The sequence below is a fragment of the Saccopteryx leptura genome, chromosome 12 (genome assembly GCF_036850995.1).
Source record: "Saccopteryx leptura isolate mSacLep1 chromosome 12, mSacLep1_pri_phased_curated, whole genome shotgun sequence".
Taxonomy (NCBI): Eukaryota; Metazoa; Chordata; class Mammalia; order Chiroptera; family Emballonuridae; genus Saccopteryx; species Saccopteryx leptura.
The window spans coordinates 44,805,831-44,831,837 of NC_089514.1; the positions used below are offsets into that span (position 1 = coordinate 44,805,831).

Sequence of the window (26,007 nt, forward strand, 5' to 3'; positions counted from 1 at the left end):
GAATCAGTTCAGTTTTGACACACAGCCAGACCCACTACCTTCTGCCTGTTAACGTTCTTCATCAGATAAACCGGGCTTACAGACGATCAGAGTAAGAGCTCCTCTGGTTCAGAGTATCCTAGAAAGTTACATGGGGCCCAGCCTAGGCTCCCTGAAGTTAGTGACAAACTACAGGATAGTTTCACAATTGGGGTTTCTGGTCAGCAGAGACCAACCTCAGGGTCACCTCTCATAGTGACACCAGACAGACCAGGTCTCCCCTTAAACTCATAAGGTGTCAAAGTCTAGGGACCATGTGAAGAAGAAAGATCAAATGCATTACAACAAAAGATAAAAGAGCCAAGACTTACCAGGAGGCAGAGGTAAAAACAAATTGTTAGTAGCTTCCAGAATCCGGGTCATGATGTGGAAGACAGAGAATTCAGCAGCATTAGCCTGCCTGTCGCTGGAAAAAGCACCAAAGCTGCGTGTGAGCCAAAGAGCTCATCTCTGAAACGCCACTTGTCTAAGCAGTGGCTCTGAAAACCACAGGCTACTCATGGAAGGTTATGCCATGTAGAAAGCTTCAAAAATAAGATGGTGACCATCAGCCTAATACCTAGAATCTAACCAGACAGGTGGTACATAAACGATAAATTATAGCTGACTGGTTGGTGGTACAGCACAGAGCGTAGGGGTTCAAAACCCCGAGGTTACCAGCTGGAGTACAGGGTCACAGGCTTGAGCGTGGGATTATTGACATGATCCTGTGGTTGCTGGCTTGAGTCCAAGGTCACTGGCTTAAAATCCAAGATTGCTGGCCTGAGCCTAAGGTCACTGGCTTGAGCAAGGGGTCACTGACTCAGCTGGAGCCCCTCAGTCAAGGTATGTATAAGAAGAAATCAATGAACAACTACAAGCTGATGCTTCTCATTCTCCCTTCCTGTCTCCATGTCTTCCTTCCCCTCTCTCTCTCTTGCTGAAAACATAAATAAGTAAATTATATTAGCTTCAATTCCCCTTCTTGACTGTACTGAGCTCTGTCCCTCCACCCTCCATCAACCGTATGCTAAGGAAGAGGATGAGTGAAGGAACAGGGGTGGAATTAGTGGTGAATTCAAATAATTTAAAAACCGGTCCTCTGCCCTAATGACCATTTTAGGGCATTGTACTGAAAGGTTGTTTATTATTTCATGCATTTAGAACAATAAAAGAGGTACACAAAACTAGGTTATGTTTTAAGAAAGAGTTTTAAAATATTAATGAAAAAATATTAAGTAGTACCTGACAAAAGACAATACAAGTTGTCATCCCCTGGTTGTTTGGCACTTTTTCTCTTTACATTATATGTTTGTTTACTGAATAACAAATGTGAGGGAATTAAAATGTAGTATTTCATCAAAGGTATAATGAGTTGTATGAAATGAATAAATAAATATTACAAGCATAATTCCATCAAATTATTTTCACCTATGGACAGAATGAACATTACTATGGGTGCTTAGTATACACCGTTGCGCAGATGAACATTAAAAAAGAGTAAAGAATGTAATTTTGTGATTTCCACATTGGGCGGCTGCCCAGGTGTCCACCTTAGAGAGAACCCTGATTACAAGTGCCATTTAACAACTGGTTTGCCAAACTCAACAAAAAATTAGGTATCAGTTCTGCTGAACCGGTGTGAACCGGCTGAATCCCACCACTGGGAGTAACTTGAAAGGCCGAGTACAGAGCTAAGATAGATGGTCAGGATTGGTTAGCAGTGCTTTCAACTGGTAAGCTTCTGAAAGGCTTTGCTAAAACAAGCAGCACTCAGAGTTGTTTTGGCTCGTGACACCATGAAAAAAGAGCGAGAAATACTTGCGTACAAGTGGAGAACACAGGGATGAAGATTATGTTTCCTCCAACTGGTTTCCAATATTTGGCAAATGAGATGCAGCTGGAAGGGAAAGACAGTCTGTTTACTTCGGCTCATCCCCCTCCTCTCAGGGCCGACAGCTGTCTCTCCATGCTCTGACAGGCAGGCTCAGGGCAGCTGGCATTCATCTGTGCCCGGACACAAAACCAGCCTTTCTGAGGTCAGTTCTGAGGCATGGAATTCAAAATGGAAAGACTGAAACTGCACCCCAGAGTCTAACAGAGCACCCTCTGTCCGCACAGACAGTGCCCAGCTAAGCTCCCGGCCCGGCTCCCAGGCCCTCAATTACAGGCTCTCGTCCATCAGTGCAGGCCAAGTGCAATGGGGCTTGTGTGAGGCGTGTTAGTGTCAAGGACCAACAGCTGACCACGAGAAGAAAGGTGACAATGACTTGCATGAAAGCCCCGAGCATGGACTGTGGAGTAAGGCTGTTTTCAAGTGCCCAGGTTCAACATTTTACTAGTTTGTCAATAACAGAACAGTGTCTGCCGAACAGTTATCAGCCATGAATCCATGCACTGCACACAGGGGTCCCCAAACTTTTTACACAGGGGGCCAGTTCACTGTCCCTCAGACCATTGGAGGGCTGCCACATACAGTGCTCCTCTCACTGACCACCAATGAAAGAGGTGCCCCTTCCAGAAGTGCAGTGGGGGGGGGGATAAATGGCCTCAGGGGGCTGCATGTGGCCCGCGGGCCGTAGTTTGGGGACGCCTGGTAGGGTCTCCCCACAGGCACAGACAAATGCTAGTTATTCTCAATGATGTAATCTCACTTTCTTTTTGGCTTAAATCAAGTAAGATAACATGTGAGTAATAGAATCAGGTTTTGCAGCAAATTCTGAGAATTTGTTTCGGAAAGTTGCCCAGTGGCCCTCCTGAGAGGCCGCTGGGAGGCGTGGCTGCTCGCTGCTGGGCAGGCGCCGGTGTATCTGGCTTCAGTCAGTAATTGCTGAGGTGGAAAGTCAAAGGCGCTGAGTTTTCTGAGACCACACCTGTACCACCACATCTGGTCCTGCTGGCTCTAAGAATAGTTAACACAAACTCGTGTTAAACTTCTATGTGTGGTGCTAATAACGCCAAGGTCGAGGGTTCGATTCTCATATGGGCCAACTGTGTCTTCCTTTTCTTTGCCTGACCTGTGGTGGCGCAATGGACAAAGTGTCAACTTGGAATGCTGAGCTTGCCAGTTTGAAAGCCTGGGCTTGCCTGGTCAAGGCACATACAGAGAACAACTACTATGATTTGATGCTTCCTGCTTCTCCCTTCTCTTTTTCTCTCTTTCCTCTCTCTAAAATTCAAAAAATAAAAAGAAACTTTTATGTGATTAACTCTGGGGAAGAATAAAGCTTGAACAACAACCCTTAACACTTTGAAAGATGAAATTTAAAGGCAATAGAAATAAAGCTGCTAGGGAGTTGTGTTAAATAGTTCTATGTTATTAAAGGACAAAGTAAGCAAGTTAATATCAACATGGGGAAGATCAGTAACACATTCATAAAAGTCAGCTCCTCAGTATAGATCTACTGCAAGGGAGAATTATTTAAGACTTTCAATGCTCTGATTATAAATATCAGTTTACGAGAGTATCAACCTCACCTAATACAGTGGTACTTTGAGATACAAAAAGACCAACATACAAATTTTTTAAGATACAAGCTATGACTCGGTCCATATTTTTGTTCGAGATCCAAGCGAAATTCCGAGATACGAGTCGTGATTTGGGAAGCTGCCACTAGTTGGCGCACTGGCGCACGGTTCCAGTATCGGCAGTTTGATATACGAGTTGACTGACTTATGAGCTTGGTTACAGAACGAATTAAGTTTGTATCTCAAGGTACCACTGTATATTAAAAACTATTAAATTCAAAGATATTATTTAGAAAACAGACACCAGTCTAACCAAAAAGTGGCATAGTGGATAGAGTGTTGAACTGGGATGCAGAGGACCCAGGTTCAAAACCCTGAGGTCACCGACTTGAGCATGGGCTCACCAGCTTAAGCACGGGGTCACTGGCTTAAGCATGGGATTATAGACATGACCCCATCCATGGTCACTGGCTTAAGCCCAAAGGTCACTGGCTTGAGCAAAGAGTCACTTGCTCTGCTATAGCTGCCCCCCCCCCCCAGTCAAGGTATATAAGAAAGCAATCAATGAACAACGGAGGTGCCGCAACAAAGAATTCATGCTTCCTGTCTCTCTCTTTCCTGCCTGGCTGTCACTATCTCTCTCTCTCTCTCTCTCTCTCTCTCTTTCTGTCCCTGTCACAAAACAAACAAACAAACAAACAAAAAACCAGATACTAATGACTACAAGAAAGGCAGAAACTTTCAAATTAAACATAAAATTAAATGAGGGCCCACTCTAATAAATTTAACTAATCTTCCAGAGTTCAATGCAAACTATATATTCACACACTGGCTCATTTGCATATTGGTCTTAACCAAACTTGGAGAAATGGAGTGTTCTTTCTTTTTTCTTTGCATTTAAATACTTTAAAATTTTTTCCAGCATGCTGTTTCTAGATTCTAAGTAGGATCAAACTTCAACTCTATAAGCTTTTTAAAGGACCAATACATCCTCAAAATTCAATCTAACAACATCACCTCTATAGACACATGAACTGGTATTAATAATTTGGATCACACATTTCAGTAAGTGGCTTCCTGGTACATGAGTTGGTAGATGAGCTGCCAATCACACCAGAAGATTCAAATGTGATAGTATTTATATAACGAACTAGAATCTGGCCTAATCAGGCTGTTAGAGCTAATTAAGAATTGAAGCTCAAGTTCTCTCGTGTCTGCATAAACCTCCATGTACAGAAATCATTAGGACTATTTCGTAAGAACCTGGAGAACGCCAAGATGAGACGCGAATGTTTGACAACCATGCTAAATTCACTAGTGTTCTATGTTTCATGAGCACATAGTCACTATTTGAAAGGAGTACAATAAACCACTTTCAAAACCAAATTCTCTTTGTTTTGAGGTTATTTCTTTTCCTTTTCCTCAGTTTATAGCAACAAATATACTGGTTTGAGAGTGGGAGACCTCCAAAACCCTAATTTGAAAACACACTGAATTACATTTTGGGAACTACTATATATACGGGGGTGGGGGGGTGGGGTGTGTGTGTGTGTGTAAAAAAACAAAAAGCAAACCAACCAGTTTTGAATTGTAGTCCAGAACCATCTGTTCAATTTTCTTCTTTTCTACACCCTGTAGGTGTCTCAGAAGATGGTCCTTCAGTTCAGCCACCATCTGAAAACAGGATATAAGTTAGACAAGTCATACCCCACCCATTTATACCTGCAACTGGTGTGAATTGGACCCATTTATTAACATTCATTAAAAATATGACAATAATGGGTCTGCAGACCCCACCAGCAGAAACGCAGGACCCTCACTCTTCCTCTGAGGAGCACTAGTTGGGGCGCCAGTGTTTTCCTTCAAAGGAATAATAGTTCTGATTCCCCCAAAGCCTGGGCAGCAGCTGAGACTTGAGCTCCAAGGCCATGATGAGAATTCTCCAAAGAATTCTCAGAGAAAAATTGTTTGCCATATCCCCAATTATTTTGTCAGGCTAAATTCCTAGAAATAAAATGTGTTAGGTCACACTCTGAAGGTCCGTAGAGACATTGCTAGAACGCCTTCCACTGTGGTTACGCTGATTCTCCGCCGTGTTGGGTGAGGCTGCTCGATTCCCTGCACCCTGAACTCTGCTAGTATGATTTTTAAATTGCTGACAATTTGAGAGTCAATAAAAAAGAAACAAACAAAAACACTTGTTCTATTTGTCATTTAATTTTAACAATGGTAAACGTTACTTTTCTTTCCCTCCCCTGACTTGAGAGTTTGGGCGTAAACTTACTTCAGAAAATTCACTGGTCACAGGCTTTCTTCATTTCCTTTCTGGTGTGTTGTTCTCTTATTGATCTATAAACTTTACTTATACCCCAATGTTAACAAATTATAACATATACCACATTTTGCCCAAAATGTATTGTTTGCCTTTTGTTTTCTGTTTGTTTTAAGTTTTCAATCTATCTTGTCCTATATGTCTATATTCAATAATAGAATAAAAGGCCTTTCTTATTTCAGTATTATTTAACTACCCACTTATTTTATTCCAACTCTTTCATATAGTTAAATACTTTATATTAAACTCCTTTATCTGATATTTCTGTTGGTTTATGGTATAAAGAGGTAATATTTGGGATAGGAGGAATCTAACTTAATTTTCTTTTACAAATAAACAACCATTGACTGGTCGATTTATTAAAAACAATTTCTTTCCACATTGACTTTTAAATTCTTCACGTCTCATACACTAAAGGTTCTAATTTAAACTAGAGAGCATATATTTTTTGTACAAGCACTGTACTGTCGCTGTCGATGTAGCTCGACAACACACTCAGTTGCCTGGTAACAATGTCCCATGCCTCTTGACTTTGCTAAGTGAGGCACTTAAGTCAACTGCCAGAAAAATTCTATTGGGTTTTGGCTTGTGATGTTATTAAACCTAGATGCTAAGGACTTGTGAATGGGATATTGTTTTCCATTATTATTTCTAACTGATTAATTCCAATTAAAAAAATAGATAATCACCAGCTTACTAACTTGCTACTATTTTCCATTTTCCCAGTTGATCATTTTGTTTTTGTAGCATTAGACCAGGGGTCGGGAACATTTTTGGCTGAGAGAGCCATGAATGCCACATATTTTAAAATGTAATTCTGTGAGAGCCATACAACGACCCATGTACGTTATGCATTATCCAATAAAAATTTGGTGTTGTCCCGGAGGACAGCTGTAATTGGCTTCAGCCATATGCAACCATGAACATGAGCGGTAGGAAATGAATGGATTGTAATACATGAGAATGTTTTATATTTTTAACGTTATTTTTTTTTTTTATTAAAGTTTTGTCTGCAAGCCAGATGCAGCCATCAAAAGAGCCACATCTGGCTCACGAGCCATAGGTTCCCGACCCCCCCTGCATTAGACAGTCTTATTTTACTTTTGTTTCTTATTGCATTAGCTAGAATTTCCAGAACCAGCTGGCTCAGTTGGTAGAGCACTGACCCGGCATGTGGAAGTCCCAGGTTTGATTCCCCATCAGGGCACACAGGAGAAGTACCCATCTGTTTCTCCTCTGCTCCTCCTCTCACTTTTCTCTCAATCTCTCCCTTCCTCTCCTGCAGCCATGGCTCTATTGGTTTGAGTGCAGCCCAGATTCTGAGGATGGTTCCATGCAGCCTCTTCCTCAGGTGCTAAAAATAGCTCAGTGGCAAACATGGCCTCAGATGGGCAGAGCATCAGCCTCAGATGAGGGTCACCAGGTGGATCCCAGTCTGGGTGTATGAGGGAGTCTGTTTCTCTATCTCCCCTCTTCTTACTTAAATAAAAATTTAAAAAATAAAATTTCATTGAAAATCACAAGGATCCTTAACTTCTTTCTGATTTTAATAGGAATGCTTCCAATATTCCATTAAGAAGGAGGTTGGCTATTAGTATTAGATTATTCTTTGTCTTATGGAGTTAGCATATTTCCAAAAGTAAAATTTTACTTTTATCAACTTTAAGCACCTATAGAGATTATAATTTTTTTCTCTTTGACATCAATGTGATGAATTACATTAATATTTATATATTTCCTAATATTAAGCTTTCCTAGAAAGAATTCCACTAGTCACAATGTATTTTTTAAAAAACCACTGAGGCCCTGGCTGGTTGGCTTAGTGGTAGAGCGTCGGCCTGGTGTGCGGAAGTCCCGGGTTCGATTCCCGGCCAGGGCACACAGGAGAAGCGCCCATCTGCTTCTCCACCCCTCCCCCTCTCCTTCCTCTCTGTCTCTCTCTTCCACTCCCGCAGCCAAGGCTCCACTGGAGCAAAAGATGGCCCGGGCGCTGGGGATGGCTCCTTGGCCTCTGCCCCAGGCGCTAGAGTGGCTCTGGTCATGACAGAGCGACGCCCCAGATGGGCAGAGCATCGCCCCCTGGTGGGCATGCCGGGTGGATCCCGGTCGGGCACATGCGGGAGTCTGTCTGACTGCCTCCCCTTTTCCAGCTTCAGAAAAATAAATAAATAAATAAATAACCACTGAAAAGTATTTTAATTAGGCTTGTGGTATTTATATTCATAAGTAAAAGTGATCATCATCAAATTTTGGTTTCAAGGTTATGCTGGCTTTTTAAAGTGATTAGGAAGCTTCCCATCTTTTTTCAAAAACAACTCACACACCATGAGAATGACCTAGGCTTTAAAAGTTTAAAAGAACAGATTCATTAGATAACTTGGGGCCTTTTTGGAGATAATCTTTGACATTTTTTTCAAATTATTTTAGTTATTGTGCTCTCAGGTCTTCTGTTCCTTCTTGACTCAAGTTTGGTCATTCTCTTTGCCAAGGACCCTTTGTTTAACTAGAACTCTTAAGTGTATGAGTATGTATTTATACATACTTTTCTCATATTTTTAACTTGCCATATATAGTAGGAGATACATATCCCATTCCTAAGCCTACACAATATTAAAAATGTTTTATTGAACTTTCCTGATGTCTACATCAGTCTTTTATAGATTCTGGAGTTATTTACCAATTCTGCTCTTTATATTTCTTTGGTCTTCCTAGTAGTGGGACTGCTTGAGAAGGAATTCTTTATTCTGTTTTATTTTAAACCCAAAATACAAATGCCACAGAGACGTTGCTTTTTCCTCATTTTAAACACTCTCAGGGTCCACTTCCTCATGATGTTTTGTAATTGTGTATTTATCCAGGCGACTGGTTAATGAGTCTCTCCCACTAAACTATAATTCCAAGAGGGCAGCAATCATATATGTGTTCCTTAAAACTGGACACACAGGACCCATAGTGGCTGGACATAACTATGTGTTAAAAGAATGAAAAACAAGATTAGAGTGAGAAATACAATCTAGCCTTTCCTCCTCTCCTTGAGCCCGTTGCCTGCCACTGCCTGAACTGCCCGCAGCCCACATACCAGCCCCACGAGCAGCCTCTGCTGGTTGTCTTCCTCCTGGAAGAGGGGTGTCGATCTTGGCTCTGAAACTAAACAGAGCAATTGTTAAGCAGCATGGTCTACAGCAGGGGTCCCCAAACTTTTTACACAGGGGGCCAGTTCACTGTCCCTCAGACCGTTGGAGGGCCGGACTATAAAAAAAACTATGAACAAATCCCTATGCACACTGCACATATCTTATTTTAAAGTAAAAAAACAAAACAGGAACAAATACAATATTTAAAATAAAGAACAAGTAAATTTAAATCAACAAACTGACCAGTATTTCAATAGGAACTATGCTCCTCTCACTGACCACCAATGAAAGAGGTGCCCCTTCCGGAAGTGCGGTGGGGCCGGATAAATGGCCTCAGGGGGCCGCATGCGGCCCGCGGGCGTAGTTTGGGGACCCCTGGTCTATGGGGAATGGGCTAGAAGAAAGAGGAATCAGCCTCAGTTTCCCCTCTCTCAGTCATTGGGAAAACATAATAGCTCCCTGAGTGGATAAAAATGTTTACTAGGTAAGTGTGACCTAGTCCTGCAAGCTGGACTGATCACTCGGGTGGCTTGCAGAGAGCTGGGGCAACAGAGACAGGCAAAGCTGGGAGGGAGGGAAAGGAAGAAGGGAGGGAAGGAAAGAAGGGACAGAAGGAAAAAAGGGATGAAAGGAAAGAGGGAGGGAGGAAGTGAGGAGGAAGGAAAATATTACATCCCAGCGCCAACAGGCACTAGCTTTGATTTTGACACAAAGCTCACCACTAAGAACCCCGAGACACAGTAACTGGGGACCTCTCTTAACTCTAAGGGGGACATAACCCCAGGAATAGAGACTTAGTGACACTGACTCCCCTCCTATCTGTCTTTGGGGATTACTCAGCTAAGGGGACCAGTCAATTGCTGTGGCAATAATACTAATTAGCATAAGTTATCAGACCGAAAGGTTAACTAGATCAAGATGGAAAAATGACGTGTAAGGTCAAATCAAGTGGCACGTTCTCCACCGTAACTTGCACTTCACCAGCAAGACTAGAGGGGCACAAACAGTCTCATTGAAAAATCCGTCCTAACACTCCCCTAACAGCACCTGGCACCCTGCTTTTCTGCCCGGAGCACCTGAGGCGCAGCACCGGTCACGGCACCGACCATGCTGGTCCTGGGCAGACGACTCCTTGTCGGAGGGCATGGACGCCTCTGGATGCCTCAGGAGAGATTCTACTGGGTCCTACACGCCCTTCATGATTACGATGGGACGATTCAGGACCTGAGCCCAGCAGCCCAGAATTTCACATGGAGTGCTCTGCGGCTGGCAGTGAGGTCATTCTTCCTAGGAAACTAGCACAAGCAAAGCACGTGAGAGGAAGCGGCAAGTGCCCAGAAATGTGTCGAGAGAATGACTAGCAACAGGCTGCAAGCAGGCCTGACGAGCAGGAGCAGGAGAGGCTTTCACGGGGGACAGAGGTGGCACAGCAGCAACAGGGCCCGCCCCCAATCACACACACTCACACCCGGGTGCACTGGGCAGAACTCTGTCCTCTGCTGCCTGGTGCTGGCGACCAGCCCCTGGCTTCAGACAGGGATGACCTGGTGACAGGGGCAGAGGCCGGTTCCCCAGGGCCGCTTGCTCAGGGAGCCCAGGCTCCATCCGCCTGGGCTGGCTGACAAGGTCACCATCCCGGGTTATGTGTGGGTTGTGTGCACAGCTGCGGATGTGCAGCAACACATTGTATAGAATAATTTCCGCTAGGGTCACCCAACATACACCTAAACATCCAGGCTCATAAAACAGAAGTGAGATATAAAAATAACAGCTATTTAAATACACTCTGACCCTTATGAGCCACTGACAAAACCATAAAAGGGCTTATACTTAAATACACTTGGCGTTCCCCTCCCCTGGCTTTACCCAACTAAGACCCCCTTGTTTGTCAAGACTTCCCCAACCATCCCTACTCCTGACCTAGCCCTCCCCGCTACCTCGAGGCTCTATGACACCTGTCACCTGGCTTAGACATTAAGCGTCAGCATTTCTCCTCATACACTGATGACAACCAGCCACCCCAGGTACCCACATGTGCTGAGCACTGCCCTCGGTGCTATAAACATTACCTATTTACCCTCCTTTCTCCTCATCCTTGCCCTGAGGGGACCTACAAAATGGCTAAGTGGCTTGCCTACAAGGACAGGTGAGCATGCGCCAAGCCGGAATGCCAGTCCAGCTCTGTCTGGCCCACGCCCACCTGTGCTCTCCCTCCAGATGACAGGGCTTACCTAGAGCCCCCCGCCCCCGGCACCACAACGACCCAGCCTAGTGAGCGCCCGAGTGCCAACCACAATGAGAGGAGCACACAAGTCAAAGGCCCTTGCACGATCGCACAGCTGGACAGAAAGCAGCCCTGTGCCAAGGGAATTTCCAAAGTGCACCCTGTGGGCACAGCCAAAGGGCATGCGAATTAGATCAACTCTATGAGGAAAAATAATGAAAACCAGAAGGCCATCTTCTGGGGACTCCTCTAGCAAAAGCACACTGAGCAGCTGTCCCTGCAGTCCTGGTGCCAAGACAGACAGGGCGGGGCTGGGCAGCACTCTCACAGGAGGATATTAAAGGGGCTTCCTTCATTACACTGTTGGAAGAAATTTTCCTGCCGACCCACAGTGGAGGGGGTACAGTGTTAAAAACCAAACATCCTCTGAAATCCAGACGGCTTTATTACAGGTCTTTTCTTACCCAAATTCCTTGCTTCTAGGTTAGAAAACACCCTACAAAGAAAATAGCCAATGTTAATTCAAACAGGAAGCATTATTTTTTAAAAAAAAAATGAAAGCCACAATACCATACAAAGATATCCTCCTTTAAAAACTCAGAAAACCACTGCAAAACTTTTTTCAGGATGGTAAAAACCTCAAAAACTTTAATCAACTTGGCAAAAGCCATATTAGGCAATTTCAAAACTCAAAGTTCTTTAGTGCAAACAATGACAATAATTTAGAACAATTGCAGCTCTCACTTAATGGAAATAATGGGAACAGAAAATAGAACAGAGGTTGGAATGGGGCCTATACTTGTAGCGCTCTGAGATGACTCACTATCTAGAAAGTCTGCTTTCAAAATAAGAGCAGGCTCACCAGCCCACTAACACATAGTACTTTTTTTTTTTTTTTGTATTTTTCTGAAGCTGGAAACGGGGAGAGACAGTCAGACAGACTCCCGCATGCGCCCGACCGGGATCCACCTGGCACGCCCACCAGTGGGCGACGCTCTGCCCCTCCGGGGCGTCGCTCTGTTGCGACCAGAGCCACTCTAGCGCCTGAGGCAGAGGCCACAGAGCCATCCCCAGCGCCCGGGCCATCTTGGCTCCAATGGAGCCTTGGCTGCGGGAGGGGAAGAGAGAGACAGAGAGGAAAGCACGGCGGAGGGGTGGAGAAGCAAATGGGCGCTTCTCCTGTGTGCCCTGGCCGGGAATCGAACCCGGGTCCTCCGCACGCTAGGCCAACGCTCTACCGCTGAGCCAACCGGCCAGGGCCTAACACCTAATACTTTTTAAAATCAGCCTATCTCCGTACCCCCTACAGTGCTCAAGTAATAAGAGCTTCCTTTACCACTTCCTGATATATCATCCATCCATAGCGTATGAGCCTGTAGGGCTTAGTTTCCCTACTAGCAACTCCAGCATCAAGCTCCAGAAGAGGGCCCAGGGGCTGCCTTCAGAAAGCTGACAGCACCACACACAAAGGAAATAAGCTACTTCCATGGACAGTAGCCAACAAAAGAATAGCAAATGATAACCATCTTACAAATACAATAATCCCCAAGCTTACTTACTTTGCTGCATTATCAAGAATATTCCTCACATACACCATGGACCTTCTTTGTCCCGTTTTCTAGGAGTGAGAACATGTCAGAGGTGCGAATGGTGAAGGTCTTGTGGGATGACATTTTTCACATCAAGGACATAATGTAAGACAATTAAGAGTTTCAGAAAAAGATAGATACTTTCCAGGCAAACAGGAAGAACACCCAGGTAAAATACCCAGATTATTAAAAAATTGTTTTCTGAAACTACTATAGATTTATAGGAAGTTGCAAGTCAACCATATATTACACACAGCAACACTACAACTATATACAACTACGCTACAGAGAGATCTCAGGGACTCTTCATCTGAGATCTTCCCAATACATATTTACATCTTATAAAAATGACTATACATGGTCTACTATCCAAATCAGGAAACTGACGCTGGGACGAGTGTATTGTTCCGTCATCACAAACGCAGATTCCTGTTCCACCACAATCAATACAGAGAACACAACAGTTCCATCACCCCAAAGAAGCATCAGAGAAGCACCTCTGTCTGCCTATTAGGAGATCAGTAGCAACAATGTAAAAGTGCCTGGCGCCTGGGGAGGGTGCTTAATGCCTCGCAGCTATCACCTGAATCTAACACGCGTGCTTTTGCTTCTTGCTTCATTCTCATGAACCTACACATACCTCCTCCGAGATCAGCCTGTGCCACTCTCTCCTGACCACGCTGTTGTGATAGTGTAAGTGTGGCTTGGAGTACTTAACATATTCCAGGTTGGCGTTCAGTTTTTCCCAGTAGTTCTTAAAGCTATGCACCTGCAGGAGACAAAAACATCAGCAAGCCTGAGCAGCAGGCAGGCTCTGTTGGCCAAACTACCCAGAAGGACTAGGCGAGCCTTGCTGCAAACCTGGTCTCCCTTACTTCCTCTGCTCCTACGGGGCCGCATTTCCAAGTGAATACTTCCCATTGAAGGATGGCTTTTTCATCCCAATAGGAATTCTAAAATAGAGTCCTGCCTTCTGAAAGGAGTCCTGCCTTCCCTACTTCCCTTCCTAACCCATTTCACTTGGAGAGAGTCGCTGCTCACTTCCCCAAACTGGTATGATTCCCCTGGGTTAAGGCTAAGCAGGTCAGCCTATGTGAAACACACCAGTGTTGTATCAACAATGCCATGTTCAAGCCCTGGCCAGGTAGCTCAGTTAGTTAGAGTGTCATCCCAATGTGCCAAGTTGCAGATTCAATCTCTGTTTAGGGCACATATATGAATCAACAAATAAAGGCACAAATAAGTACAACAACAAATAGATGGGTTTTTTTCTCTATTCACTTTCCCTCTCCCTCTCACTAAAATCAGTCAATCAATAAATAATTTCTAGAAAACTATGCCTGTTTAGACAAACAGTGTTTATAAGATTTGGAGCATTTGGAATAGGCTTACTTTCCCACTAAGCTAATTTACTTTCAAAGAATTTTTCCCCCAAAACCTAGGAATCAGAAAGGCAAAGGGAACTGGTTTCACATTCAGTTGTCAAAGACTCCAAAACAGAACAGTTGGCATCCTATCCTAGGTCTCTGGCTTATTGATAGAATTGTACTACCCTGGAGCAAGAATGCATCTATTATGTTAACTTTTATATTAAGTGCAATATTAATGTCATTTTTAATGTTGAAAAATATAGTGATACAAACTGTTTTGTTTGTTTTTTCATTTTTTTTTTTTTTCATTTTTCTGAAGCTGGAAACAGGGAGAGACAGTCAGACAGACTCCCGCATGCGCCCGACCGGGATCCACCTGGCACACCCACCAGGGGCGAGGTTCTGCCCACCAGGGGACGATGCTCTGCCCATCCTGGGCGTCGCCATGTTGCGACCAGAGCCACTCTAGCGCCTGAGGCAGAGGCCACAGCGCCATCCCCAGTGCCCGGGCCATCTTTGCTCCAATGGAGCCTTGGCTGCGGGAGGAGAAGAGAGAGACAGAGAGGAAAGCGCGGCAGAGGGGTGGAGAAGCAAATGGCACTTCTCCTGTGTGCCCTGGCCGGGAATCAAACCCGGGTCCTCCGCACGCTATGCCGATGCTCTACCGCTGAGCCAACCGGCCAGGGCCAAACTGTTTTTTTAATTAATGAAGATAAATTTATGATATACACATTCTTGCCAAAAAATATGTAATTATAAAAGATTTGACTGGGGCCAAGGGTACAATGTGTGGCCCTAAAGCAAAGAGAGCTAATGCCTACTGTAGTAACAGACTTGGAAGTGCTATAAGAAGAAAATAAAAGAGAAATAAAATGCACCTCAATCAAGAAATATGCTCTTATGTTAAATAAGAGCAAATTGCCAAAATTCTTATTGAAAGGATGGTCACAATTGGTTCAAAATGGATTTTGGAGTATCTGTAAAGTGAGCTACATAATAACAGCTTGCTGTTTTAGGAGCCTGAAAGCTTAGTCCAGCCGACATTGCTTCTCACAAAACAAAATACTATTTCCAAGAATATGTCATTTCTAGGGGGAATCGAAACATTAATCAGGTCATATTCCCTTCTTGACCTATCTTGCTCACCTTTTCCTTCTCTTTCCATTTATCTATACTGAATGTGTCTTCATCCACGTTTTGGTCTTCCTTGTATTGAAAATGTAATAATGAAAGCAAATCCTGTGGTCATTTGGCAGTATTAGGTCCCTGATGGGAAGTCACCACAGCTTTCTTGCTATTCTGCCGCTAGGTTCAGGCACACTACTGCCCAAAGCCAGAAAACTTATTTGTGTTGTGATGACACCTAGTGGTCAATTAAGCTATTGGCTCTGCCCGCTTTGCCACAGGAGCCCCACCATGTGGCCGCCTGACTGCTCAGAAGACACCCAGGAGGAGTGATGCTGTCCTTTTACCTGTCAGAGGTCCTCTCCCTTCAGACCAATGCCACCCTCCTGTGGAAGACCCCACTCACGCACCCACACTGTGGCTCCTAAGAAAAGATCTCTCCCAAACTCCCTTTCTTCTCTTCGCTCCCCCATTAAAAAATCCCTTTTCTCAGCTGAGACAAAAACAGGTAAAACAAGTCCATGGACAGGCTTCAAAGGGCTTGTGAACCCACTGAAGGCATGTGAAGTGTATTATGTGTGTGTGCGAGCACTTTTCTGCGAGGTCTGTAGTTCGCTCCATATTTTCAAAGGAACCCATGGCCTAAAATAGTTCAAAACCACCATGTTTCAAGGAAAAGAAACTAAAACAACAGCAACAACAGCTTAAGATTTAAATAAGACAGGTTCTTAGCCAAAAGTCTCCAAAATATTGTAATATTAACTTATAGGTCTTTCAAGGAAGTCACTGGGCTAAATGTCATATAACATATGTTACTATGAGGTATCTACTAGATAAGTGAGGCAACTTTTCAAGTTATACAAATTCAGAGACTCCAATTCATTGTAAATTGGAAGGGAGCTTCAGAAGTCTGGCTAATAGACGAGACCCAAAGGATGAAAATGGATCTGAGTTCAGTGAAGGACAAGGAAATGGTGTTCTTCGGGCTCTGAGGAAGTGGGGAAGACTGAGACAGGATGTGGATCTGGGTCCAGATCGAGCGAGCATCCAAGCAAACAGCCAACAACACTTCGTTCTCTGTGGCGAAGATAACTGCCTGAGAGTTGATTCCGAACTTCAGCAGCCGCCTGGTTCCTATGCCCTGGAGATCTACCTGGTTTGGGGTGTAACCTGAGCCTCCTGAGTTTCACAAGTACCCCAGGCAACCCCAGTCCTCAGCCAGGGCTGGGAACCCTGCTTGAGCAAGTCCAGGTAACCCCAGTCTCCCTCCCAGCCTCAGACATTTTCCTCCATCTCCACCTCTGGTTTGAAGCCTGAGGAAGACTCGGGATTGTGCTGTCAAATAACAGGAGACGGCATTAAACAGGAGGTTAGGGCCAATGTGTGATGGATCTCAAATGCCAAGTTAACACCAGCATGCTCATTAATCCAGACAATAAAAGAAGCCCAAGATAAAATTTAAGATATTGTAACACAGTGTTGGGGGTGGGGATTGGGAGCTGCACAATCCCATCCTAACAGCCAACCTGCGAGCAGAAAGCACTCCTCTACGTCGACCAGCACTGCGGTTGAGCACTGAGTGCTGTATGCCTCAGAAACAGCTGAGCCAAGTGCAAGCCATGACGGCCCAAGAAGCGCAGCACCAGCTACTTAAAAAGAATTCATAAAGCTTTGAAACATATCAAAAAGCTTTATAAGAAAAAGATTCATGAATTTAGCTACTTCTGGGAGACCGGGTGTTAGAAGCCACTAGAGGCCCTGGCCAATTGTCTCAGTGGTAGAATGTCGGCCCCTGCATGTGGATGTCCTGGGTTTGATTCCCAGTCAGGGCACACAGGAGAAGCAGCCATCTGTTTCTCTCCCTCTCTCCCCCTTCTTTCTCTCTTCCCCTCCCACAGCCATAGCTCGATTGGTTTGAGTGCATTGCCCCAGGCACTGAGGATGGCTGGGTGGAGCCTCTGCTTCAGACACTAAAAATAGCTCAGTTATGAGCATGGCCCCAGACGGGCAGAGCATCAGCCCCAGATGAGAGTTGCCGGGTGGGTCCTGGTCTGGAGGCATGCAGGAATCTGTCTATTTCCCCTCCTCTCACTTGGAAAAGAAAAAAAGAAAGAAGCCACTAAATACTGAAGGAATGATCCAGAAGCATTTTCCTGCACAAACAGTAGCTTTAAACTTTGATTTTGAAAGAATTCTCTTCTTGAGAATTAATCTCTTTTCATCTACAGGGATGACATGAAATAATTAACAAGTGTAGACCAGACCATCACGGCTATTAATTGAACAAAAGAACAAAAGAGGTATTTAATAAGGTGACCAACTGTCCTCCTTTAGGGAGGACAGTCCTTCTTTTGTAAGTTCCGTCCTCCCTCATGAAGTGTCCTCCTATGTGTCCTCCTTTTTGATATTGGAAGACTAATCTGTACATGTCTGTATTCAATCGGTGCAGAGTCGATCCATTGCGTGTGATATGACGTACTTGTTCCTAAATGAGTACTTTTTTTACAATTATTATTAAAACTTAATAGGCATGTAAGCATAATTACCATATAAAATATTACAAATATTTTTATTATGCATTTATCATATTACAAATGTTTTTATTATGCACTTATCACATTATAGTGTATTATTATTGCAATGAATAAAATGTTTCTTTTATTTATGATATTGTTTTCTTCCATTTATTTTTGTCCTCCTTTTCATTGTAAAAAAGTTGGTCACCTTAATATGAAGGCACTGTTTCTCACTTATGATCTGGATTGCCAGTTAAGAAAAAAAGGAAGAAAGAAAGAAAGAAAAAAGCCCTGTGGTACTGGCTCATCACAAATTACTATCAGGAAAAAGAATCTGCCCTTCATTTCTTTTTTCTTTTTAGGTGAGAGGAGGGGAGACAGAGAAACAGAATCCCACATGCGCCCCAACCAGAATCCACCTGGCAACCCATCTAAGGCCAATGCTCAAGTACTGAGCTATTTTTAGCACCTGAGGCTGATGCACTCCAATGGAGCTATCTTCAGTGCCCAGGGCCAATGCTCAAACTAATCGAGCCATTGGCTATGGGAGAGGAAGAGAGAAAGAAGGGGGAGGACCAGGGGGAGAAGCAGATGGTTGCTTCTCCTGTGTGTCCTAACCGAGAATGTAATCTGTGACATCCATACACTGGGCAGACACTCTATCCATTCAGTCACTGGCCAGGGCCTGATCTTCATTTCTTTCCTTTTTTTTTTTTTTTTTTTTTTTTTTTTTTTTTTTTTTTTTGGTATTTTTCCTGAAGTGAGAAGCTGGGAGACAGTGAGACAAACTCCCTCATGCACCTGACCAGGATCCACCCGGCAAGCCCACTAAAGGGCGATGCTCTGCCCATCTGGGCTGTTGTTCTGTTGCAACCAGAGCCATTCTAGTGCCTGAGGCGGAGGCCACAGAGTCATCCTCAGCTGCGGGAGGGAAAAAGGGAGCTAGAGAGAAAGGAGAGGGGGAAGGGTGGAGAAGCAGATGGGTGCTTCTCCTGTGTGCCCTGGCCAGGAATCGAACCTCATGACTTCCACACGCCAGGCCGACGCTCTACCACTGAGCCAACTGGGCAGGGCCTGCCCTTCATTTCTAAGCAAGCCCTCTGGCTTTGGTCCTAAGTCTTCTAATTAGCCAGCATCTTCTGACAGGAGAGGAAGCCAACTAGAAGAGGACCTTCTCTTTGCTGGCCAGGCTCAGCGAGTAGAGCTGGCATATCCATGCACTCTGGCCTTCAGTGGGTACCACTTCAGTATCAGCTTTTCCTTGCAGCCTAGAGAACCACAATGACCCAGCACCTCTAGCACAGACAAAATGAGATAGAAATATCTATGTGTCCATAAAGCTAGCAAGGCATCATATTAAACCAGGATGCACTACTGATAGGAACTCCTGATGTAACAGAATGAAATGCTCGGCCTCTCTGACTCCAAGCCTGTGTTGTTCACAAGAGCTTCAGGTTAATCGCTTCTGCATAATCTTGCATGTAGACATGCTAATCATTGAAAGGAATTCCACTTGCACCTTGAGTTTTACAAAAACAGCCCCTGACCAGAAAGTGCCATTCCCCAAGGAGATAAGGGAAACAGGTACAAAAATAATAATTGGTTACCAAAGATTTGCAGGAACCTCATGACTAGACTCACATCAACTACGGTCAATAGGCTAAGAACAAAGTAGTTGTACTGTCTTCCGCAGACCACTGCTGGTGCCGATGTCTGCCATCCTCAGTCACCTCTGGCTCCTTCCTGTCTTCCCATTCCCTTAGTATAAAAGAAGGTTGAATTCTGTACTTTTTTAGATGGTGGACTAGCTCTTTAGGATGCTAGTCCACCATCTTCTCAGCTTGCTGCCTTTCTGAATAAAGTCCTTGTCCCAGTACCTTGTCACTCAACTAACTGGCTGCTGTGCAGAGTGGTATGAGCTCGGACTTGGTTTTCCTAAGGCTTCCTGTTAAGGGAATTGCATGTTGTAAGTGCAAGTTCTATTTACAAATGGACTTCCTCTTTCTTTCCAACATCTAGTAAGAAACCAAAACAAACAAAAAAAACTCTTCTTTGCCTAGCTGGGTAGGTCTCAGCCATTTTTCATGAGCTGGATTTTTTAATGTAATCACTAAATATGACTCTACATTATTCCATTTCAAAATCAGTACATGCCCTGATAAAGCCAATGCTAAGGTACACTGCTCACAAAAATTAGGGGATGTTTCAAAATGAATATGAAGCAATAAAAAAACATTTGATATGTCACTTGCTACTTAATTACGATAATTGAGTTTGCATCTCATTTGCATAATCAAACAACTTTCTTTGACTTGTCATTTGTTTTTCTGATAATCTTGTTTAATAAAAAAAAAAAAAAATCAGGCCCTGGCCAGTTGGCTCAGCGGTAGAGCGTCGGCCTGGCGTGCAGAAGTCCTGGGTTCGATTCCTGGCCAGGGCACACAGGAGAAGCGCCCATCTGCCTCTCCACCCCTCCCCCTCTCCTTCCTCTCTGTCTCTCTCTTCCCCTCCCGCAGCGAGGCTCCATTGGAGCAAAGATGGCCCGGGTGCTGGGGATGGCTCCTTGGCCTCTGCCCCAGGCGCTAGAGTGGCTCTGGTCGCAACAGAGCGACGCCCCGGAGGGGCAGAGCATCGCCCCCTGGTGGGCAGAGCGTCGCCCCCTGGTGGGCGTGCCGGGTGGATCCCGGTTGGGCGCATGCGGGAGTCTGTCTGACTATCTCTCCCTGTTTCCAGCTTCAGAAAAATACAAAAAAAAAAAAAAAAAATCAGATGCTTCTTTTTCATATCATTTCATATTCATTTTGAAATAGTCCCTAATTTTGGGGAGCAGTATATTTTTCTCCCTTCAACCTTAAAAATTAAACATTACATCTCCAACCAAATTTATTAATAAGAGCAGCACAGCTTAATGACTAGGAGAGGAACAAAACTAAGTATCCTTGATCCTTAGTCTATTCCTCAATTTCATCGTCTTGGGAAGTGTACTGAAGCCCCATCTCTACAGATAAGACAGGAGCGAATTTACCAGCATGGTGTTCTATTTCTATTTCTTTGCAGCATCATAAAATTATGTTTTACAATATTAATTTTGCTTCCCATAACTCACTGTCCCAGAAAATATGAGTATGAGAAAAACTCATTTTTTCTCTACAACAGTCTACTCATAGAATACTTCCCTTCTCATCACCAAATATGTTTTTCCCCCACATCCATCAGTTCTCCAACATCAGTTGGATATCCGACCATTAAACGTAATTTTGACATTATCTCCCCAGAGACAGTTTAGATCCTCAAGTTGAGGGCTCAGTCCTATAAAATTTGCCCCCCCCCCTGCAGATTCCAATCACAAATCCAGGTTGTCACCTGTGCTTTGAACTGATGGTCTGTAAGTCAGACCATCTTGGGTTTGATAATTTTGCCACAGTTGTTCACTGACTTACTATAAACTCAGGAGCAGCCAGGGGGAAGAGGTGCATAGAGCAAGGTCTGTGGGAAAAGGTACTGAGTTTCCATGCCTTCTTGTTGCAGTAATATAAGGTTATAGTAATTAAATATATAGAAATATAGAAAAACATGGAAGATATATAAAAATAATTAGGATATAATATTAAAAGCAATTAAGAAAATTAAGTAAAGTTATGCTGCCTGGATAGGAATGAATATAGTGTGTACAGATGTGATAAACAGACTGTGTCTTTCGCGCAGGGCTCAGTTAGTGTGTGTGTGAAGTTACATATAGATAAGAAGTGGCTTGATGTCATAACTGTGGGTTGACGTAGACAGGAGGCTCCTCCAGGAACATCTTAAAAGTGGCTTGATGTGTCATTTCAGTAGATTAACATAAAAAGGGCTCCCTGAGAAGAACTCTCCAAACGGTGGTTTGAGATGATTATCCTGTAGATTGACACCTGTTCAAAGGCGTTGGCCAGAAAAGGTACTAAAGCTGAGGGCCCCCTGCTGCAGTAGTCGCCCAGACTCCAACGTGAACGTGGACTGTCTCCACGCAGTTCTGAGCTCTGACCAAGAGAGGAGCATGCCGACTGTACCCCTTAAGCTGTACCCAGGCACGCCAAAAGGATTTGTGAGTAATAAACAGCCTGTGTGATCACTGCAACTAACTCTGTGTGGTGGCTGTGTCTTTCCTCTGGTGGCAGTTAGTGTTGGCACTTATCATTAGTATCCTCATAGCCACCTCACCTTAGGCGGCATGGAGTGGGGGAAGGCTGAAAGTCCCAACCCTCTAATCTCAGGGTTGCTTCCCCGGGCAAAGGTCTACAGCCTTAGGTGCTTTTCAAAAGTCACCTCGTTAACATAGACTCAGATGGGGCTGAAAGGGGCTTCTTATGAATAACAAAAGACATTCTTCTCACCTTTGTACTGTGGAGCTATTTCAGGAACTAGAAACAAACACTAAATATTATAACAAGATATCCCTATAAAGCTTATCACTTAGGAAATTACAAGGATTTTAAGAGCCCTGTGCCAGGAACTATGGATGAAGACCAAATATATTTTCAAGCTATGACACAATATCACGTATGTATAAACTGAACTCTGGAGAATCAATTAATATTCCCACATAACCAATTGACATGTCTGATACTCCTACATTTTTGTCCAAGCATGATTCTAATTTGAAAACTGTCAGCTGTTACACTGCGATTGCTGATACTCTGGATCTCTAACATGCCTTTGATTTAACGGATGGTGGTTGTCTGAATGGGGAGGGTCAAGGAACGGGTGCCTTTGTGTTTCACTAAGCAATTAGTTATGCTAATGAGCTGCCAGTTAAAACAGTATTTAAAAACATAACTTTTAAGTGAAGGAGCATAATTAAACAAACAAGTCTCTAAATGGAGACCAGCCCAGGGGTCAACTACTGTTCCCCAGTTGCTCAGGGGCATTCCGAGGCCTGAGGGACAGGTGTGGCGATGCCCTCGCTGCTAAGAGGCAGCCGTGGAAAGGGGCTTTACGGCTTTGCGGACTTCCAGTCTCTGGGTCAGGTAGTTGACCATCTCTAAACAATTGACTAAATAAAAGGCCTCCTTACTTTATTAAATAAAACTGAAGATGTCAGCTTCAAAAGTACTTTGGTAATACTACATTTCTGCATTTATGACATACTCTTTCAACTTTTATCTTTATATTCAAGTAAGTTATTGTTTCTCTTTTTTAATCCATACATGCTTCCTGTGGTAGGACAGTTTTAACAGTTTCTCTTCTCATAAAATCAAAGCTAATTTTTCACATTTTACAAAAATTGCCATTTCCCTAGAGAAAACCATGTTTTAAGAAGGAATATAAAATCATTCTTAGGAAGTCACTCTTGATGACATTCCTTTTAGGGCAAAACTCTTTTCAATATACTTCTTGTATCATTTTAAAAATTCTTTTTGAAGTCATTTTATAGAGTAAGGAAGCCTTTTGTCTTTCAAGTAACAGTCTTTTTTGAGAGAGAGACAAAGAGAGAGAGAGGGACAGACAGACAAGAAGGTAGAGAGGTGAGAATCATTAACTTGTCATTGCATTGCAGCACTTTAGTCGTTCATTGATTTTCTCATATGTGCCTTGATCGGGGGGCTCCAGCTGAGTCAGTGGACCCCTTGCTCAAGTCAGCGACCTTGGGCTCAAGCCAGCGACCTTTGGGCTCAAGCCAGCGACCTTTGGGCTCAAGCCAGCAACCATCAGGTCGTGTCTATGATCTCAAGCTGGCAACCCTGTGCTCAAGCTGGTGAGCCTGCATTCAAGCTCAGGGTTTTGAACCTGGGTCCTCAGTGTCCCAGGTTGGCACTCTATCTACTGCACCACTACCTGGTCAGGCAGACAATCTTACAATTCAATGGTTTATATGTCCTAATATGTTTATACAAGGTTGGCAAAAGGAGGATTATGATTGTGAGTACAAGAAACACAGAGTTTATTCTTAAATTAGTATGTATTGAGGATTACTGTATTTATTAGTTGATTATAACTGTACACGTACTTTTCCCCAGCCGTGTATATTAGACATCTGTACAGTGCTCCACTTCACGCTCCATCGGCAGAGAGAGCAGCAGGAAAGCGCGTATCCAGTTTCATTTTCCCTCCCTCCCCCGAGCCTGTGTCAGGGCAGTACACCAAGGAGAATGGAAGTGTGGGTCAGAGTAAGCAGGGTCCCGTGGGCCTTGTGGAGAGGCTGGCAGCAAGCATGCATTCAAAAGGTAGCTAATGACTCAGGTCATAGGTGCTCACAGTCAACTCCTATCAAAAAAGCATGACGAGAACAGTCATAACTGGCGCTGCCAGGGAGGGCAGAAGATGAGAGGTGCCGCTGCAACCAGGTCCCTCACAGTATAATTAAGCTGGGACTTGGGGTAGAAGAAGTAGGTCAAAAGCAGCAGTTTATAGTGATGGGTATTATTCAAGCAGAGGTGGGGAAACAGATGAGAGCTATTAGGACCAGGTGTCCTGAGAACTGGAAGGTACTGATTAGTCTCTCAGGCTCAGTGACCAGGGTAGGGGTGAGGGAGCTCACCAAACCAAACCCAGAACCATCTTCTGAGCCCATGACCAGCCCCAGCAGTACATGTCTGCCTTCTCCCATGGATCATACATGAGGAGATCTACAGAGCAAGCTTGTCCTAGGTAACACTTCCTATTAGTATATGGGCACACGTGGGGTCACCCAAGAGCATCCACGCATAATTGGGAATGGGTAATGCGAAACCACCGCAAGCAGGGCCAAGTGTTAAAGACAATTAAGGGAGAAGAGAGAAAGTGAAGGAAAGATTGAATAGCCAAGGAGAAGAAAAAACATGAACAATACAGGAACACATCATGTTACACACACACACACACACACACACACAGAAAACAAAACCAAAAACCAGAGTGAACAAATAAGCTACTTTGTTCCCAAGCAAAGCCAGATAATAATCTTGAAATAAGCCAAGGGGTAAAAACTTTAAGAGAACTTTCCCATCACTCTTCATAATGAATTTTTAAAATAAAACACATAACATTGATAAAATTATAATAAAGTTATAAACTCATAAGTCCCTTGTAACAGGGTAAATTATCACAACTTTTTTGAATATCAATTTGGCAGTAAGAACCAGAGGCTATAAAAATTGTCACAGCCATTCACCCAGTAATACTCCCAGGCATTTAGCCTGAGGGGAAGAGACCCAAAGAGAAGCTGTCTGTAAAACAGTCACTGCAGGGTTAACTGTAATAGCCATTTTTTAAAGTGGGGGCTGGAAACAAATTAAGTGTCCCAAAACAGAGGAATGATTAAGTAATTAAGACACAGAAATCTCGATGACTGTCTCTGTAAAGAAAAAAAAAAAAAAAAAAATTAAAGAAATAAAAGACACAGCAACCCATTAGAGTTGATAAAGTCATTTCATTAGTAATCATAGTTATGAAGTTTATGTAGCAACATGAAAACTGTTTATGATACATTATAATTTGTAACCTTTATTAAATAGCTCTAAATTGCCATTACTACTCTGTAAAAACACATGCCAACGACAGAGCCTAAGGGCACGTGGGGAGACAGAGTGAGCTGATACTGACGGAGCTGCGGAATGATGGGTGACATTTGTCTCTTTTTAAAATTCTCTTCACTAGTTTGTTGTTTGTCCATTAAGCGATTTATGGGTTTGGCAGGATGAGTTGTAGAAGTAGAAACAATAAAATGATAGGATGGAGGCTCTTAATAAGAAGCTTTTGAACTAGTAATCAAACCTTCTTCTCCTTTCATCTTCAGTCTTCGTAGAGCTTCAGAGTACTCGAGACACATCCCTTTAAGTCTCTTCTTAAAGCGCCCTTTTTAGGACCAAAACTAGAAGCACTAAGCCTACCAGTCAGCCTTCTCTCACCCCCAGGGCATCACTGTGACCTCAGACGCAAGCCCATGGATGTCCCAGCCGCCCCGGCCTGGCCAACCCAACCCTTTGCTTCTTCGGAGACCCAAAGGGATCAAATGTAAAGAAAGATCGGTGCTGAGCTTCCTCTGAGAAATTCCCAGCACATACCAACCTGTAATTATGGGAGGCCAAAGACAACAAAGGAATTTCAAGGAAACTGCTAGAATACTCTCTGGGTTCTAACTAGTCTGCATTCTTTTCTCCTCTGCACCCACCTCACTCTCTCCATTGTATTCAGAACGCTTTGAAACCACCAGACTTCAGAAAGACACCAACACTATGGCTCCTGGGCAGGAAGGGGGACAGAAGCTCACTGCGACC

General features: G+C 43.8%; 1 protein-coding gene across 2 annotated transcripts in view; it reads right to left on the minus strand.

The window, feature by feature from the left end:
• Positions 1-26,007, minus strand: part of GSAP (gamma-secretase activating protein) — a 153,696-nt gene that overhangs the window by 11,502 nt on the left and 116,187 nt on the right. For both annotated transcript variants that reach the window (XM_066354451.1, XM_066354450.1), the window contains exons 20-26: positions 13,406-13,534; positions 12,736-12,794; positions 11,641-11,672; positions 8,898-8,965; positions 5,065-5,160; positions 1,848-1,918; positions 351-445 (exon numbers count right to left, since the gene is read on the minus strand). In XM_066354451.1, the coding sequence (XP_066210548.1) occupies positions 351-445; positions 1,848-1,918; positions 5,065-5,160; positions 8,898-8,965; positions 11,641-11,672; positions 12,736-12,794; positions 13,406-13,534 (550 nt within the window). The remainder of the gene's footprint in view (positions 1-350; positions 446-1,847; positions 1,919-5,064; positions 5,161-8,897; positions 8,966-11,640; positions 11,673-12,735; positions 12,795-13,405; positions 13,535-26,007) is intronic.